The sequence below is a fragment of the Choloepus didactylus genome, chromosome 17, assembly GCF_015220235.1.
Source record: "Choloepus didactylus isolate mChoDid1 chromosome 17, mChoDid1.pri, whole genome shotgun sequence".
NCBI classification, from domain to species: Eukaryota; Metazoa; Chordata; class Mammalia; order Pilosa; family Megalonychidae; genus Choloepus; species Choloepus didactylus.
In genome coordinates, this window is record NC_051323.1 from 5812816 (window position 1) to 5826816 (window position 14001).

The window sequence follows — 14001 nt, forward strand, 5'->3', positions numbered from 1 at the left end:
AGGTCTGCTCGCGGGGCTGGTCCCAACAGGCGTCCGGACGGACACCTCAATTCCCCAGAGTTGGGAGAAGTGGCTCCCTGTCGCTGTCTGTGCAGTGTGCTTTACGACGAACACCCACTTCCATCTGGGAATCAGAGTGTGAGTACGTTCTAGGCGGAGGATGCCTCCATGAGCAGCTCCCAGTAAAAACCCTGGGCACTGAGTCTCCAACGACCTTCCCTGTGGACAGCAGTTCACCCATTACTGGAGGAAAAGTGTTTTCTCCCTTTGCTAATTTTGCTTTGTACCCTTATGCTGTAACAAATCTCAGCCATTAGTCCTCCCAGTGAATCACCGAAACTGGGAGGGTCTTGTGGACCCCCAAAGCAGCCCGAGAGAAAGAGGAGCCAAAGACGGCTCCCAGGGTTCCAGCCTGAGCGATGGCAAGGATGGAGTTAATGAGAAAGCAAAGAACATGGGAGGCACGGGCTTGGGAGGACAGGGGTCTGGTTCTGGATATGTTAATTTTGAGATGTTATCACACATCCAAGTGGAAACGTTTCCCCTTCTCCACAGTGTTGTCTAAAATTTATCTGATCATGCCACACTCTTGCTTAAAAATCAGAACTCCTTACGTGGTACCTCTCATTTCTGTGACCCTCAATTCCTCAATTCCCACAGACAGCACAACTATGTCTGTGTTCTTCTGCTTATGGCGCAGCCTCTCCCCACTACCATCCCCCTGCATCTCATCTTCCCAGCCTCAGTGTCACTGCCAAACCTTCCGGGAAGCCCTCCCCAGTCTGGACCAGGCACCCCCTTCTCAGTGCTCCTGAGAGAGCCCACACTTGTTTCCCTCACGTTGTCACCAAGACCCTCATTCTATCTTTCAGTCTTCTCTAGGGACTATACAAGGACTCTGCATATCTTAATTCTATAATCCAGCACAGTACTCAGTAAGCAGGCTGGCAAGAAATGAATAAACAACTATCCCTTGGATACTAGGGACCCGAAATCCAGATAAGACAAACAACTCTCAGGGCCTGAAAGTGGCCCTGAGCCGCTGTCGTGAGAACAGTCTCTCAGACCTGTCTCTCTAGTTTACACCTCTGGTGCCTATTTATGGGTAAGGGAGTAATGAAAATCTCAGGGCCTTCCAAGTAGGGAGATGCAGTATTTTAAAACCCTTCCTCAGAAACTGCTAAGCTATATTAGGGCACATTTGGCACAACACCCCATAAGTTTAACATCTACAACAGAAAAACAATTCTGCATATTTCCAACAATAGCCTCAAGCAGGGTCAGTAACTGCAGATACTGTGGGGCAGGAGAAAAGACAATTATTTTACACATTTTATCTACAGCTGAAATTAAAAAGTAGTTTCTGATGAATGAAAAAATACCATCAAGCATAAAGTTCCATTTCTGGTTCATTTATCAAGGTTTTAGTGTATTTATCAAACTATAAATCTACTCTTGAATTGCCAACAAAATCGATTATTGACAAGTAAAATAAATCAACAAGATAGTAGTAGCACTAATAAAACAGTTAACACTTATGGTGCGTTTCCCTTTGTGTCAGGCACAAACCCTTTTAAAACTCATTTAATTCTTGCCAGAGCACTGGTGCTATAGTTAATCCCCATTTTGTAGATCAGGAAACAAAAGCACTGAGAGATAAAACAACTTGCCTAAGATGACAAAGTCGCTGCTCTTCTATAAAAACAAAAAGTGTGGCTCCAGGACCTATATTCTTAATGAAAATGTGTTATTTCCAGCACAGCAGGAAAAATATTTCTCAATGTTGGTCTATGGATCACCTGCTTTATAGCTACCACACCTGCCCCACCCCCCAGGAACATGCATTTCAACAAGCTCTTCAGGTGCTTAAGTTTCAAGATCACTAGTATGGCACAAAAACACTGAAATTGGAGACAAAAGACATGGAACTAAGTTGAGACTTTAACATACTTACCAGCCCTGAGCCAGTCACTTAAACTCTTAAAAAGCTTAATTTTCTTTATTTGTCAAATGAAGGGACTGGATTACATAATTTCTAAGGAAATTTCTAGAGCCACAAAGGTGTAATTCTGAAAAATGAAGAGGTGTGAACATTAGATGTCTCATCACTAGCTCAGATACAGACCCCTCAAATCCTACTTACCCTGTTCACTGTGGATGCGAGAGCCTGAAGAACTGCCACTTTATCCCTAAGGATGAGAATTATAAGTTAACCCTCATCAGGGCTTTTCTTTCAGCAAATGACCAAGTGAGTCTACTCTCAGAGTGGACTGACCAATAAAAGAGCCAGTTCTTATACCACAAGACCACTAAAGTAATAACAGGTTAGAAAATAAGAAAGCTGCCTAGTTCTTTCACCTATATGTGGTAGGTACATACTCCTGCTAAACTTTACCTGCCCTCTCTGACCTCACCCCTAATACCTTCACCCAAGGCTAAGGATTCCCACCCTCACCCCATAAAACTGTATCCTGAATCCTACCTCCTCTTATCCTCTTTCCTTTGAATTTTTACTGTGGCTTTCTTGCCTCTATTAACCAAATTGGTGACTCTTAATTCCACCTATATATAAGACCAAACCCCACACTCCACTCTAGACCCATGGAATCAAAACCTTCAAGCTCCATGGAGAAGTGCCACATGCATTTTTACTGAGCTCCCAGGGATTCTGATGCACCTTCCTGGTTTAGAACCCATCAACCATATATAACCTTTACAATAAGAATTTCAGGCCAGCTGTCCATTGCATCTATGAGTGGAGACCTTCAAAGACCTACTGGGAAAAGTCTGTTTCACTGGAATAGTTCACAAACAAGATAATCTGGTTTCTAATCATACTTTATCCCTATTTTAGATTTAATGTGTTCCATGTCCAAAAGGAAAGTAATTATAGTAAATTTATTAAACCAAAAGTGTTTTTCCAAAGAAAGATTAACCTAGCATTCCTAAGAATTAAGTCACCTGGAAAAGACAAAGAATATAAAGGAAATCTTATATTACATCAAAACTGAGTATTTCTCTGATTTATATAATATCCATTGGGGTTTCTACTCATTTTTTTTTTTTTTGAAGTCACGTTTGTGTAACTTTAGCTGAGAATAACAAAGACCATTCACTCAACACTCAACTAAATCTTACATTAGCACATCTAATAGTCTGATCAAGTTAGCACATCTTCCTAACAACTTAACAATTAACTATATGCCAGTGGAAAAATCACAACATTCAGAATACCCATTAGTTTTCTATTTAAAGGAACCACAAATAATATACTACCCTTAAAAAACACATTAGACTATTATACGTTAAGCTAAAGGATCTGGTGTCATCCTATGGCCTCTGCATCGCCATGAGTTAGGTGTCTACTTCCAGAACTTTTAAAAGTACTTTTATATACCATATCCATAAAAATGTCATTATGTATATGTGCTTACATTTTTCATTTACTATCTGTGTTAGTACATATGCAAATTCCTTTTAAATACTTATAGTAAAACCAATTTTTGTCTACTTACTTACCTATGGCTATTTAGGCTTTTGCTTATTATCCCCACGTTATAAAGAATACAGTCATCCATGTCTTCTTCAGTATAAATGCGAGTATTTCTCCAAAACTGCTAACCAGTTAGGTTTACACACTAAGTTTTGATTCTGCCAAATGTTGTTTCAACATATGGCCCATCAACAGTGTACTTGAGCACCAATTTCTCCATTCTCTCCCTGCCTATCTCTAAGTTTTCATTTGCATTTCTTTTATGCATTGATCATAACTGGGTGCCCTGCCCTCCCTAAAATAATTACACAACTCAGATTAACCTGTTCAGAGCACTGCTTTTATCTTGTCACATTCAAAAATGAAAACTCACAATGACTTCTTAAGGCACCTGTGTCATCTGGGAAATCATAGGCTTAAAAGATGCTTCATCTCTAAAATAAAGAAACAGGACCATGTAGTCCTTACTGCTTCTTCCGGATCTAAAAGCAGATTCCTGAGCCTGGGAAACAGAGGCTTTATATCAGGAGTCTGGAAACTTTCTGTAAAGCCTGTCTGTTAAATAGCTTAGGTGGTGTGGGCCATATGGTCTCTGTTGCAACCACTCAGCTCTGCTGCTGCTAACACAAAAGTAGCCACAGCCAACATATAAACAAAGGAGTTTGTGTTCCAATAAAAATTTAAATGACACTGAAATTTGAATTTCATATAATCATGTCATGAAGCATTATTCCTTTTGATTTTTCTGCACTGTATAAAATAGGAAAGAATTTAAAAACTGTTTTTCTCTTGTGGCCCATATAAAAATAGGCCTTAGTTGGCTACCTCCCATTGTATATGAGAGAGCACACACTTCAACTACCCCCTCTTTTGTATCCTCTATAGTTCTTTCTTTAGGAGTAGAGGCATAAAGGGCACTCTGGACTTGAACACCATTCAGGGAAATGTCACGTTCATGGAAACATATATTCTTACTCTTATCTTGGTTGTTCCGGTTCTCGGGCCAGGGAAGACCAAATTGAGCCCAAATATATCCCCATTATGAAATACTTTGCAGCCATTAAAAGTTAAAAGCAGGAACCCCTTGAGGGACCAGGGAAGAATGCAGAAATGTTGGCCCTCCCTAGCTGGGGAACTTCTGCTGTTCTCACAAGTGTTGGGGACTGCCACCTTCGTGGGCCGGGGCCTTGATCTTGGGGCTTGCCCTTGTGAGGCTTGTAGCTGCAGAGGAGAGGCTAAACCTTCTCATAATTGTGCCTAGGAGCCACCCCCAGAGAACCTCTTCTGTTGCTCAGATGTGGCTTCTCTCTAAGCCAACTCGGCAGGTAAACTCACTGCCCTCACCCCTGCCATGGGTCATAGCTCCTGGGGATGCAGATCTACCCAGCAGCGTGGGTTGTGACTCCCGGGGATGAGCCTGGGCCCAGAATCGTGTGATTGGGGGAGCCTTCTGGACTGAGGGCGTGGGGAAGAAAAATGAAGCAAAGTGAGGATTTGGTGGCTGGGAGATAACTCCTATGTGTTATATAAATATTCATCTTTAGCTTTTGGTTTATCAGAGTGGTTAGAAGGAAATATCTGAGACTACTGAACTGCGGTCCAGTGTCCTTGATTCTTGAAGGCGAGCATAAGCTATGTGGCTTACGTGGTGTGACCTTGTGATTGTGACAACCTATGGCTCGTGCTCCATTTGACCAGTGTGTGTTTGGGTGTATGGAGAAGTGGGGACAAAAAGTAAATGACTAATATGGGGGAGGAGGGGTATGGGACATTTTGAGTGTTCTTTTTACTTTTACTTTTCTTGTTTTTTTTTCTTGAAGAGATGAAGATGTTCAGAAGTTGACTGTGGTGATGGGTGCATGGCTATGTGATGATACCGTGGACACCTGTTTTACACTTTGGAAGACTGTATGTGTGTGAATATATTTCAATTCAAAAATGGTAAAAAAAAAAAAAGTTAAAAGCAGAGCACAGAACAGTACATATGACAATTCAATTCTACTAAGCTAAATGTGTATGTATGATGTACACAAAAATAAAGTTATACCTCCAAACTTTTAAGTAATGGCTATCACTTACTGAGATCTGATTATGTGTGAGGCACTGTCCAAGATGCTCCCTGAATCCTCTGAGATAGGTACTATCATTACCCCTATTTTATTATGGCACAAATTAAGCAACTGGCTTCTGCGATATGGGATTGCCAGTAACCCTGCTTTCCTTTTTTTTTTTTTTTTTTTTAATCATCATTTTATTGAGATATATTCACATACCACGCAGTCATACAAAACAAATTGTACTTTCGATTGTTTACAGTACCATTACATAGTTGTACATTCATCACCTAAATCAATCCCTGACACCTTCATTAGCACACACACAAAAATAACAAGAATAATAATTAGAGTGAAAAAGAGCAATTGAAGTAAAAAAGAACACTGGGTACCTTTGTCTGTTTGTTTCCTTCCCCTACTTTTCTACACATCCATCCATAAACTAGACAAAGTGGAGTTTGGTGCTTATGGCATTCCCAATCCCACTGTCACCCCTCATAAGCTACATTTTTATACAACTGTCTTCGAGATTCATGGGTTCTGGGTTGTAGTTTAATAGTTTCAGGTATCCACCACCTGCTACCCCAATTCTTTAGAACCTAAAAAAGGTTGTCTAAAGTGTGCGTAAGAGTGCCCACCAGAGTGATCTCTCGGCTCGTTTTGGAATCTCTCTGCCACTGAAGCTTATTTCATTTCCTTTCACATCCCCCTTTTGGTCAAGAAGATGTTCTCCATCCCACGATGCCGGGTCTACATTCCTCCCCGGGAGTCATATTCCACGTTGCCAGGGAGATTCACTTCCCTGGGTGTCTGATCCCACGTAGGGGGGAGGGCAGTGATTTCACCTTTCAAGTTGGCTTAGCCAGAGAGAGAGGGCCACATCTGAGCAACAAAGAGGCATTCAGGAGGAGACTCTTAGGCACAAATACAGGGAGGCCTAGCCTCTCCTTTGCAGCAACCGTCTTCCCAAGGGTAAAACTTATGGTAGAGGGCTCAACCCATCAAACCACCAGTCCCCTATGTCTGTGGTCATGTTGCTGCTTTCCTTTTACAAATTAGATTTAGACCCCATCCTCTTTTTGGAGACAGCCATTCATCACTTTTGTAATTTTGTTTTTTGTTTTTTTTTTTTTAATGAACCTGAGTCTTCATGTCACTCTCAGAAAGGACACGGCTCCATGACAAACTATGGTCACGTCCGTGAAGAAGTAGTCGTTACATATTTCAACAAATTTTGAGGTAAATGAGACACAAGTGAATAAAAAAGCTAAGTTGCAGTCTACATCATTTACTCAACTGCATTAAAGACCATAAGTGTAATAATTTTACTTGTCTGGTCTCCCAACCATGTCAGAAATAACTTCTACAATAAAGAAATTATTCTAATGTTGATTTTCATGATTGACCCTTGTTAGGTAAATATGAACCCATACTTAGTTCAGAAAGTCTTTTAACTCTTTAAGTAAACTGCAATCCCCTTCACTCACCACTCTCTACCCGCCTTTCTGTTCTTTAAATTTCCAAGCATTTCCCCCTCAGCTGATCCTTCCCCCAGAATGTTCTCCCACTGTTCTTTGTAGAACATTCTTATCAAAGCCTCCACGCTGAGTCATATCACATGTCTTAAATAGCACTTCTCAGCATCTATAATCCTGATCTATTTATTTATTTTTCTATGGCCCAACCCCTACTAGAATTAAAGAGCCTTGGAGAAGCAGACATCATCTGGCACACTAACCCCCACATTCTCTTCTCCCAAACCTACAATCATGTTTCACTCACAACAAGCACTAAACCATTTGCTGAATGAACACTGATTGAATACTCACCAAGTTTTCCTTTTTGGAATGACCACTTCTTCAATACCTTAATGTAAAAAATAAAACAAAGTGAATAAAAATTTCCCAATACTATTACTACAAAGGGATACAATGTGTCAATCTAAAAATGAAATTATTTCAATAGATTTTTAATGCAATTTTATTGAGATATATTCACACATCATTAACCCATCCAAAGTATACAATCAGTGGCTCACAGTATTATCATACAGTTGTGCATTCATCACAATTTTAGAACATTCTCATTACTTCCCCCCAAAAAATAAAAATTAAAAATAAAATAAAGAACACCCAAACATCCCATACCTCTCAAAAGATTTTTATATACCTGCTACTTCAGCTCCTTCAACCTCTGGGAGTGTTGCACTTCCAGAATACAATCTGGGGGAAAAAAAAAAAAATCCTAAGGCTAATACTCATTAGTGAAGTTCCTATCTCATCTCCACCTATGTGCATTTTGAGCCCAAATTTTCCAATTATCATGGATTAAACTGACTTAGAAGACAGGACCTAAAAAGCATGCTCAATACATTACAGAATGGAAACAAGATATGGACTCCAGCCATCAATCTCATTATTCAAGATCAGCACCCTGAAATACAAGATACTTTCAACTTTTTAGGAACCTAAAACACTTTAGGATTACAAGGAACAATTTAAGTGGGCACCTGCTTTTACATGGACAGTACCCTGATAAGAAAGGCCTACCCAACTTAAAGCTAAGCTACAAATCAACCAGGGCCCTTAATTCTGCTGCTTTCAACAATCAAGAACGTACTGAATATATATGCTCTAATACATTTTCCATTTTCAAGGGCTCAAGTTAGATATTATTTTTTACCCAAAACACAGAATCACCAGCCCACCTCGATGGTTGCTAACATGCCCACAGACATAGGGGACTGGTGGTTTGATGGGTTAAGTAAGCCCTCTACCACGGAATTTGCCCTTGGAAAGACTGTTGCTGCAAAGGAGAGGCTAGGCCTCCTTATAATTGTGCCTAAGAGCCTCCTCCCGAATGCCTCTTTGTTGCTCAGATGTGGCCCTCTCTCTCTAGCTAAGCCAACTTGAAAGGTGAAATCACTGCCCTCCCCCCTACGTGGGATCAGACACCCAGGGGAGTGAATCTCCCTGGCAACGTGGGATATGACTCCCGGGGAGGAATGCAGACCTGGCATCATGGGACGGAGAACATCTTCTTGACCAAAAGGGGGATGTGAAAGGAAATGAAATAAGCTTCAGTGGCAGAGAGATTCCAAAAGGAGCCGAGAGGTCACTCTGGTGAGCACTCTTACACACAATTTAGACAACCCTTTTTAGGTTCTAAAGAATTGAGGTAGCTGGTAGTGGATATCTGAAACGATCAAACTACAACCCAGTACCCATGAATCTCGAAGACAACTGTATATAAATGTAGCTTATGAGGGGTGACAATGGGATTGGGAAAGCCATAAGGACCACACTCCCCTTTGTCTAGTTTATGGATGGATGAGTAGAAAAATAGGGGAAGGAAACAAACAAACAGACAAAGGTACCCAGTGTTCTTTTTTACTTCAATTGCTCTTTTTCACTCTAATTATTATTCTTGTTATTTTTGTGTATGTGCTAATGAAGGTGTCAAGGATTGATTTAGGTGATGAATGTACAACTATGTAATGGTACTGTGAACAATCAAATGTACGATTTGTTTTGTATAACTGCATGGTATGTGAATATATCTCAATAAAATGAAGATTAAAAAAATGAAAAAAAAAAAAAACAAAAACAAAACAAAACAAAAATGTTCTGATTAAACTGCTAAGAAATACAGTCAACTCCACAGAGATAACGGTACTATTAATGTTATCACTGGTGTTCCCTTCCTAAACAGCCTCAGTACCATTTAGAAAACTGTCTAAATGTGACTGGACAGGAAAATACTTCCTCCACTGGTGCTTGGTTTCAGACATCATTTTAAAACAGAATTCCTCTCTGCCAGAGACATTTCAGAAAGGGATCAACTCTGAAATCCTCACAATTTTTCGGATGGTTTTTATGAACCCCACTTTACAATTGAGGAAATTTGCATACCATCATTCAACTAAGGAAGCTCAAACATAGAATCTAAAATTACGTTTTTCTCAACTTTTCACTACAAGATACTGTCTCCCAAGTTTCCTCAATGTCACTATTTGCAAAGAATTAAAAAAAAGAAAAAACTACACAAATGAGTAATAAATGTTCTAAGTTGCTAACTGCTACCGCATTCAAATATAGGAAAGGGCGTGCTCAGATCTTTCAGACTTTCCTGCTTTAAGAAAAACTTGGCCATTTCTTTGGTCAAAAATCCCCACAACACACAGCACACAGTGGGGCTCAAACTGCCGTCTCATTGGAGAAAATCTTGTGAGTTCTCCCTGTACCTCCCGATTAGGTGAAAATGACTAAAGGTTGCATAATTATGCTTTAAATATGAGTAGTTAATAGTTACACTCACTAGACTCCGCGAAAACAGAGTACTTTCTTTTTTTTTTTTTTTGCTGTTAGGTGTAACTATAGGGCCTTGCAGGCAACGAATACAAATTTTAAAAAAGAATAAGTCCTATTTTAAGGACGCGGGCTCCGCAGCCAGGTGCTTTAAGCACGCGGCCGCCAAGACCGCGCATATGCGTTCCGCTCCATCGTAGCTGTTTCCACAGTCCTCCTGGACTAAAATGAGAGGACTAAAATGACCTCGAAGCCTTCCTCGTGCATCCCCTACATTCCTCTTACCTGTAATTTGGGGCCCGCCGGACAGTCGGCGGCAGACGAGGCCAGCAGCTGAACCTCAAGCAACTCCGAAACGCCACCACCGCCGCCATCTTTGGCCTCTCCGCCGAGCACGCCGGGAAAGCACGCCCCCGCCCTTTGCGTCACGGAGGGAGGGACAAGGCGGGGCTTTGGCGGAGGTATTGGCTGAGCAGAACGAGACGAAAGCAACGGGAGGTGACAACCCATGGCTTGAAAAACCTGATTACAGATTATAAAGGTCAATAAGCTGTTTTTGCCTCAAAAGAACTTTCCGAAAGATTATTTTGATGTCATACATATATTTGATTGTTTTCATAGAAAGGAGTAAGAGTCGTGTAATTACTTTCCTTCCCCCCTCCCACGGCGGAAGTGGTCTCGTCCACGTGAATCTCGTCTCAGCTAGCGATTCTCGCGCGCAAGCGTCGTGTGCGTCACATGGTGGATCGTGGCTTTAAGACTGAGGTAGAAATCGGCTTGTGGTGGTTCGTAACATTTCTGTAGGAATCGGAATTCGGAACTGTGAGGATGTTGGGCAGCAAGCCCGTGCCGTGGCGGCGGCTGCAGGGCATTTCCTTCGGGATGTATTCGGCCGAGGAACTCAAGTAAGGAGTTGGAGGGAAGCGTGCGGACCATGGGTCTGGAGGTCGGAGCCGCAACTACTGTTCCCAGAAAGGCGTGCGACGGGTCTGGCCTCGGCGTCCATGGTTGTCTGACGCTTGGGATGCTGGGATTTGTAGTCCCGGGACGCTTGGGGCTGCGTGTGCGTAGAAACAGGCGAGATGGGAGCGGGGTGTGGAGCTAAAATAATGTCTCGGACGCGGTTGACTATTTACTCTTCTCTTATCTATAAAACAATCGTCGTTCAAGACTCACTTCAGACTACAACTTTTTTTGTGCCAGGACTTCTCGTTGCCCAGTCTAGGGGCTCTCTAGTTAATCCTCATTTCGATCCCGGTAGCTATTTGGCAGTCTTGATCACGCCCTCTTCTCGAAACTTGCCTTCTTCCAGAGCCGTGTTCGGTTCAGGTTCTCCTATTTTCTGAGACGATTACTTCGCCCTCCCTCCCTTCCTCCATCAAGCCATCACTCCGTCACCTCACAAATCTTTGTTGAGCATCCACTTTTTGCCAGACACTTAACTAGGCTTTACGGACGCATTGATGAATAAGGTACCAGACCTCATGATTTATATTCGAATTCTTCTCCGGTTCGTTAGGTGGCTTCTCTTTTTACTCCTTAAATATTCATGTTCTCCTAGGTTCTGTTCTGTTCATGCTGCTTTTATTATCGTGGATGTTATCCTTAGACGATCTCACCCTGTCATGATTAATGCTCTCCTATGTAAATCACCAGCCGGAAGCCCAGTTTTCCCCTGAACTTTAACTCCACCTTTTCAGCTGTTTTCTGGACATCTTTACCAGAATTTCACACAGGCACCTTAAATTCATATATCAGAAACTCACAGGGATGGGGTGGTGGTGGGACTTGCCCCTCCAAAATAATGCACCTATTCAAGTGAAAAATGATGTATGAAAAACCTGAAAGTAATTCTAGACCTGTCCTTCCTGGCACCTAATTTGTGTATTGGGTTTCTATTGTATGTCACCTACATATACTCTGTTTTGTACCCTTTTTCCTATCCCTACTGCTCCTGCCTTAGGTCAGGCTTCTGAATTGTCCTTCCCTTCCACCCTCCCCTGCTTACACCCATGGTGTCTGTCCTCCACATTGCTGTCAGAATTATTCTTCCAAAGTGCAGATGTGATCGTGCTTCTGTCGTCTTTAAAACCCTCTAAAGGCTCTCCATTTCTCTCAGATAAAGGAAGCCTTCCCAGCTGAGCCTGCAGGTTCTCCCATGATCAAGCTGATGCTGATTTTAGCTATAACATATCTCTTCCCTAGTCTGACTAAACCACTTGCACATTCCAGAAACTGCCATTCTTTCTCAACATCTCAGCCTTTCCTTAAGCTGTTTTCTCTATGTGGAATATCCTTTCTGCCAGAGGGTTGGACCTACTTTGCTCTGTCGCCACCACTCCCACCACACACCTGGAGAACATCTGTTCTACTCTTAAGGCTCACCTCGATCTCCCTCTTTCTCTGAAGTCTTTCCACGCCTAATATAGTTGTCTGTCTTGGTGCCTCAGTCACTTTTGGTGCTTGTTTACATTTGGGGCTCCCTCTTCTAGCTTTGAGCTTCCTGTGTGTCATATTCTTTTCTTTTATCCTCAACTCTGGTTGAGTGGATGGATGAATAAAATCCTCGACTATGGCTCTGGTAATATCAGTAACACCAAGATATTTCATTTATATCATTACCCATTAAGTAGAAGCAGTTTCTTCCAAATGCACAAAATGCTTTCTGTTGCCCGAATTTTTTTAAAGATAACATGAGGTATTCAAATTGGAAACTGCATGAGCAAATTTACCCATTACTAACGTTGTTGCCCTCTTTTGGTCTAGGGTTGAGATACATCAGTAGTTTTGCTGCCTTTGAATGGGCTAGGTTCTGCTAACTTCCCATCTCACTTGGCATAAAGCCCCATCCTTAAAATGCCCTGGAAGGGCCTCCACATGCTGGCTCCTGCCTCCTCTCTGTCCTCACCTCTGTTCTAGCCTTCCTGGCCTCCTTGCTGTTCCGAGAGCCCCACAGACGATGAGACCTTTACAATCCCTGTTTGTTCCTCTCGTAATGTCCTCAGCCCTGGTGTCGCATCTTCTTCAGGCCTTGCTCAAGTATCTCATTCTTCACTTGGGCTTCCCTGACCACTGGCACACACTATCATCCTTCGCCTTCCCTGCACTGTTTTTCTCCATAGCACTTTCTGCCATTTTTTTTTTTTTTTGGCCTGTGTTCCTTCTCTCAATGGAATGTTAAGCCCATGAGGACAGGGATTCTTGTCTATTTCCCCACCATCTAAAACTGTGTCTGAGACATAACAAGCACTTAGTAGGTATTTATTGAGTAAAGGAATGGATGGAAGGGGGAGCTGTCTCCTGAATGCTTGGCACTTTCGTTCCTTAAGAGCCGTTTGTGGCAGGTGTCTCCAGTTTCAGGACAGGAAATTCAGGCCCTGAGGACAAGTGACTGACTAGGAAGTGCCAGAGGTCATCCTCAAACCCAAGGCTGCTACACCAACGTCCATGGCCTCAAGCTATACTCTCCAGTGGAATCCTTGCTGGCTGCCGCTCACTTCATCCCCTTCCCATAATGGTGACAGGGACTTTCTCCTCTTCCTCAGCAAAGAGAGAACTCTGTTCATGGAACTATATTTCATATCTGTTTTCTTCTAATCATTAGAGCAGAGATGCTGCTATGCCCATTTTTTCAGATGAGTAAAAAAGCTGAGTGGTTTGTCTAACCAGGGTCACACAATGTAGCATTGCAGGTGGCCTCCAGGTTTGTGGGAAGAGGCCATACAAAATGGGTTTAGATTCAGTTTCCCGTGTATTTAGCTTACTGGTAGCAAGATGGCCATGCAGACGAGAGCCACAGCACTGGGTTGCTCTCAGGGTGACACTGGCCATGAGGCAGGGTCTTCTGGATCTGAGCAGCTTAGCCGTTGATGCGCTACTGGCATTTTACACTCATGACATAGATCACCATTCAGGAAACACTTACTGCTATCTTTGTACCTCATTCAAGACTCTCCTCCATCCTCCACAGGGCCAGGGGGTGCCCGCTGTCCCTGAGGAGTTCCTCTCCTCCTAGCTTTCCAGTCTTCTGGAAAATCCATTTCCCTGCCCTGTCTCCTCGGTCAGGAGCAGATGGAGAGCTCTGGTATGTTCTTTCTCAGAGCTGCTTCCTCCCTGCCACGTCCCCAGTTGTGGGAGGTGTGCTGCG

General features: G+C 42.5%; 2 protein-coding genes across 6 annotated transcripts in view; one reads left to right on the forward strand and one right to left on the reverse strand.

Annotated features, from left to right (window-relative positions):
• Window positions 1-10244, reverse strand: part of PTCD3 (pentatricopeptide repeat domain 3) — a 30020-nt gene extending 19776 nt beyond the window's left edge. The window contains exons 1-4 of one of the 4 annotated variants that reach the window (XM_037806785.1): window positions 10140-10244; window positions 7717-7769; window positions 7377-7413; window positions 2144-2189 (exon numbers count right to left, since the gene is read on the reverse strand). In XM_037806785.1, coding sequence (XP_037662713.1) covers window positions 2144-2189; window positions 7377-7413; window positions 7717-7769; window positions 10140-10228 — 225 coding nt within the window. In that variant the 5' untranslated portion in view covers window positions 10229-10244. Of the gene's footprint in view, window positions 1-2143; window positions 2190-7376; window positions 7414-7716; window positions 7770-10139 lie in introns of those variants that run through there. The other 3 variants (XM_037806788.1, XM_037806787.1, XM_037806786.1) reach the window with 3 other exon arrangements.
• Window positions 10245-10555: 311 nt separating this feature from the next.
• POLR1A (RNA polymerase I subunit A) overlaps window positions 10556-14001 on the forward strand; it is a 64643-nt gene continuing 61197 nt past the window's right edge. Inside the window, exon 1 of one of the 2 annotated variants that reach the window (XR_005212343.1) lies at window positions 10556-10759. Coding sequence is in view for 1 of the 2 variants with exons in the window: in XM_037806760.1 (XP_037662688.1) it covers window positions 10683-10759 (77 nt within the window). In the remaining variant the exon portion in view is untranslated. The remainder of the gene's footprint in view (window positions 10760-14001) is intronic. The other variant, XM_037806760.1, reaches the window with a different exon arrangement.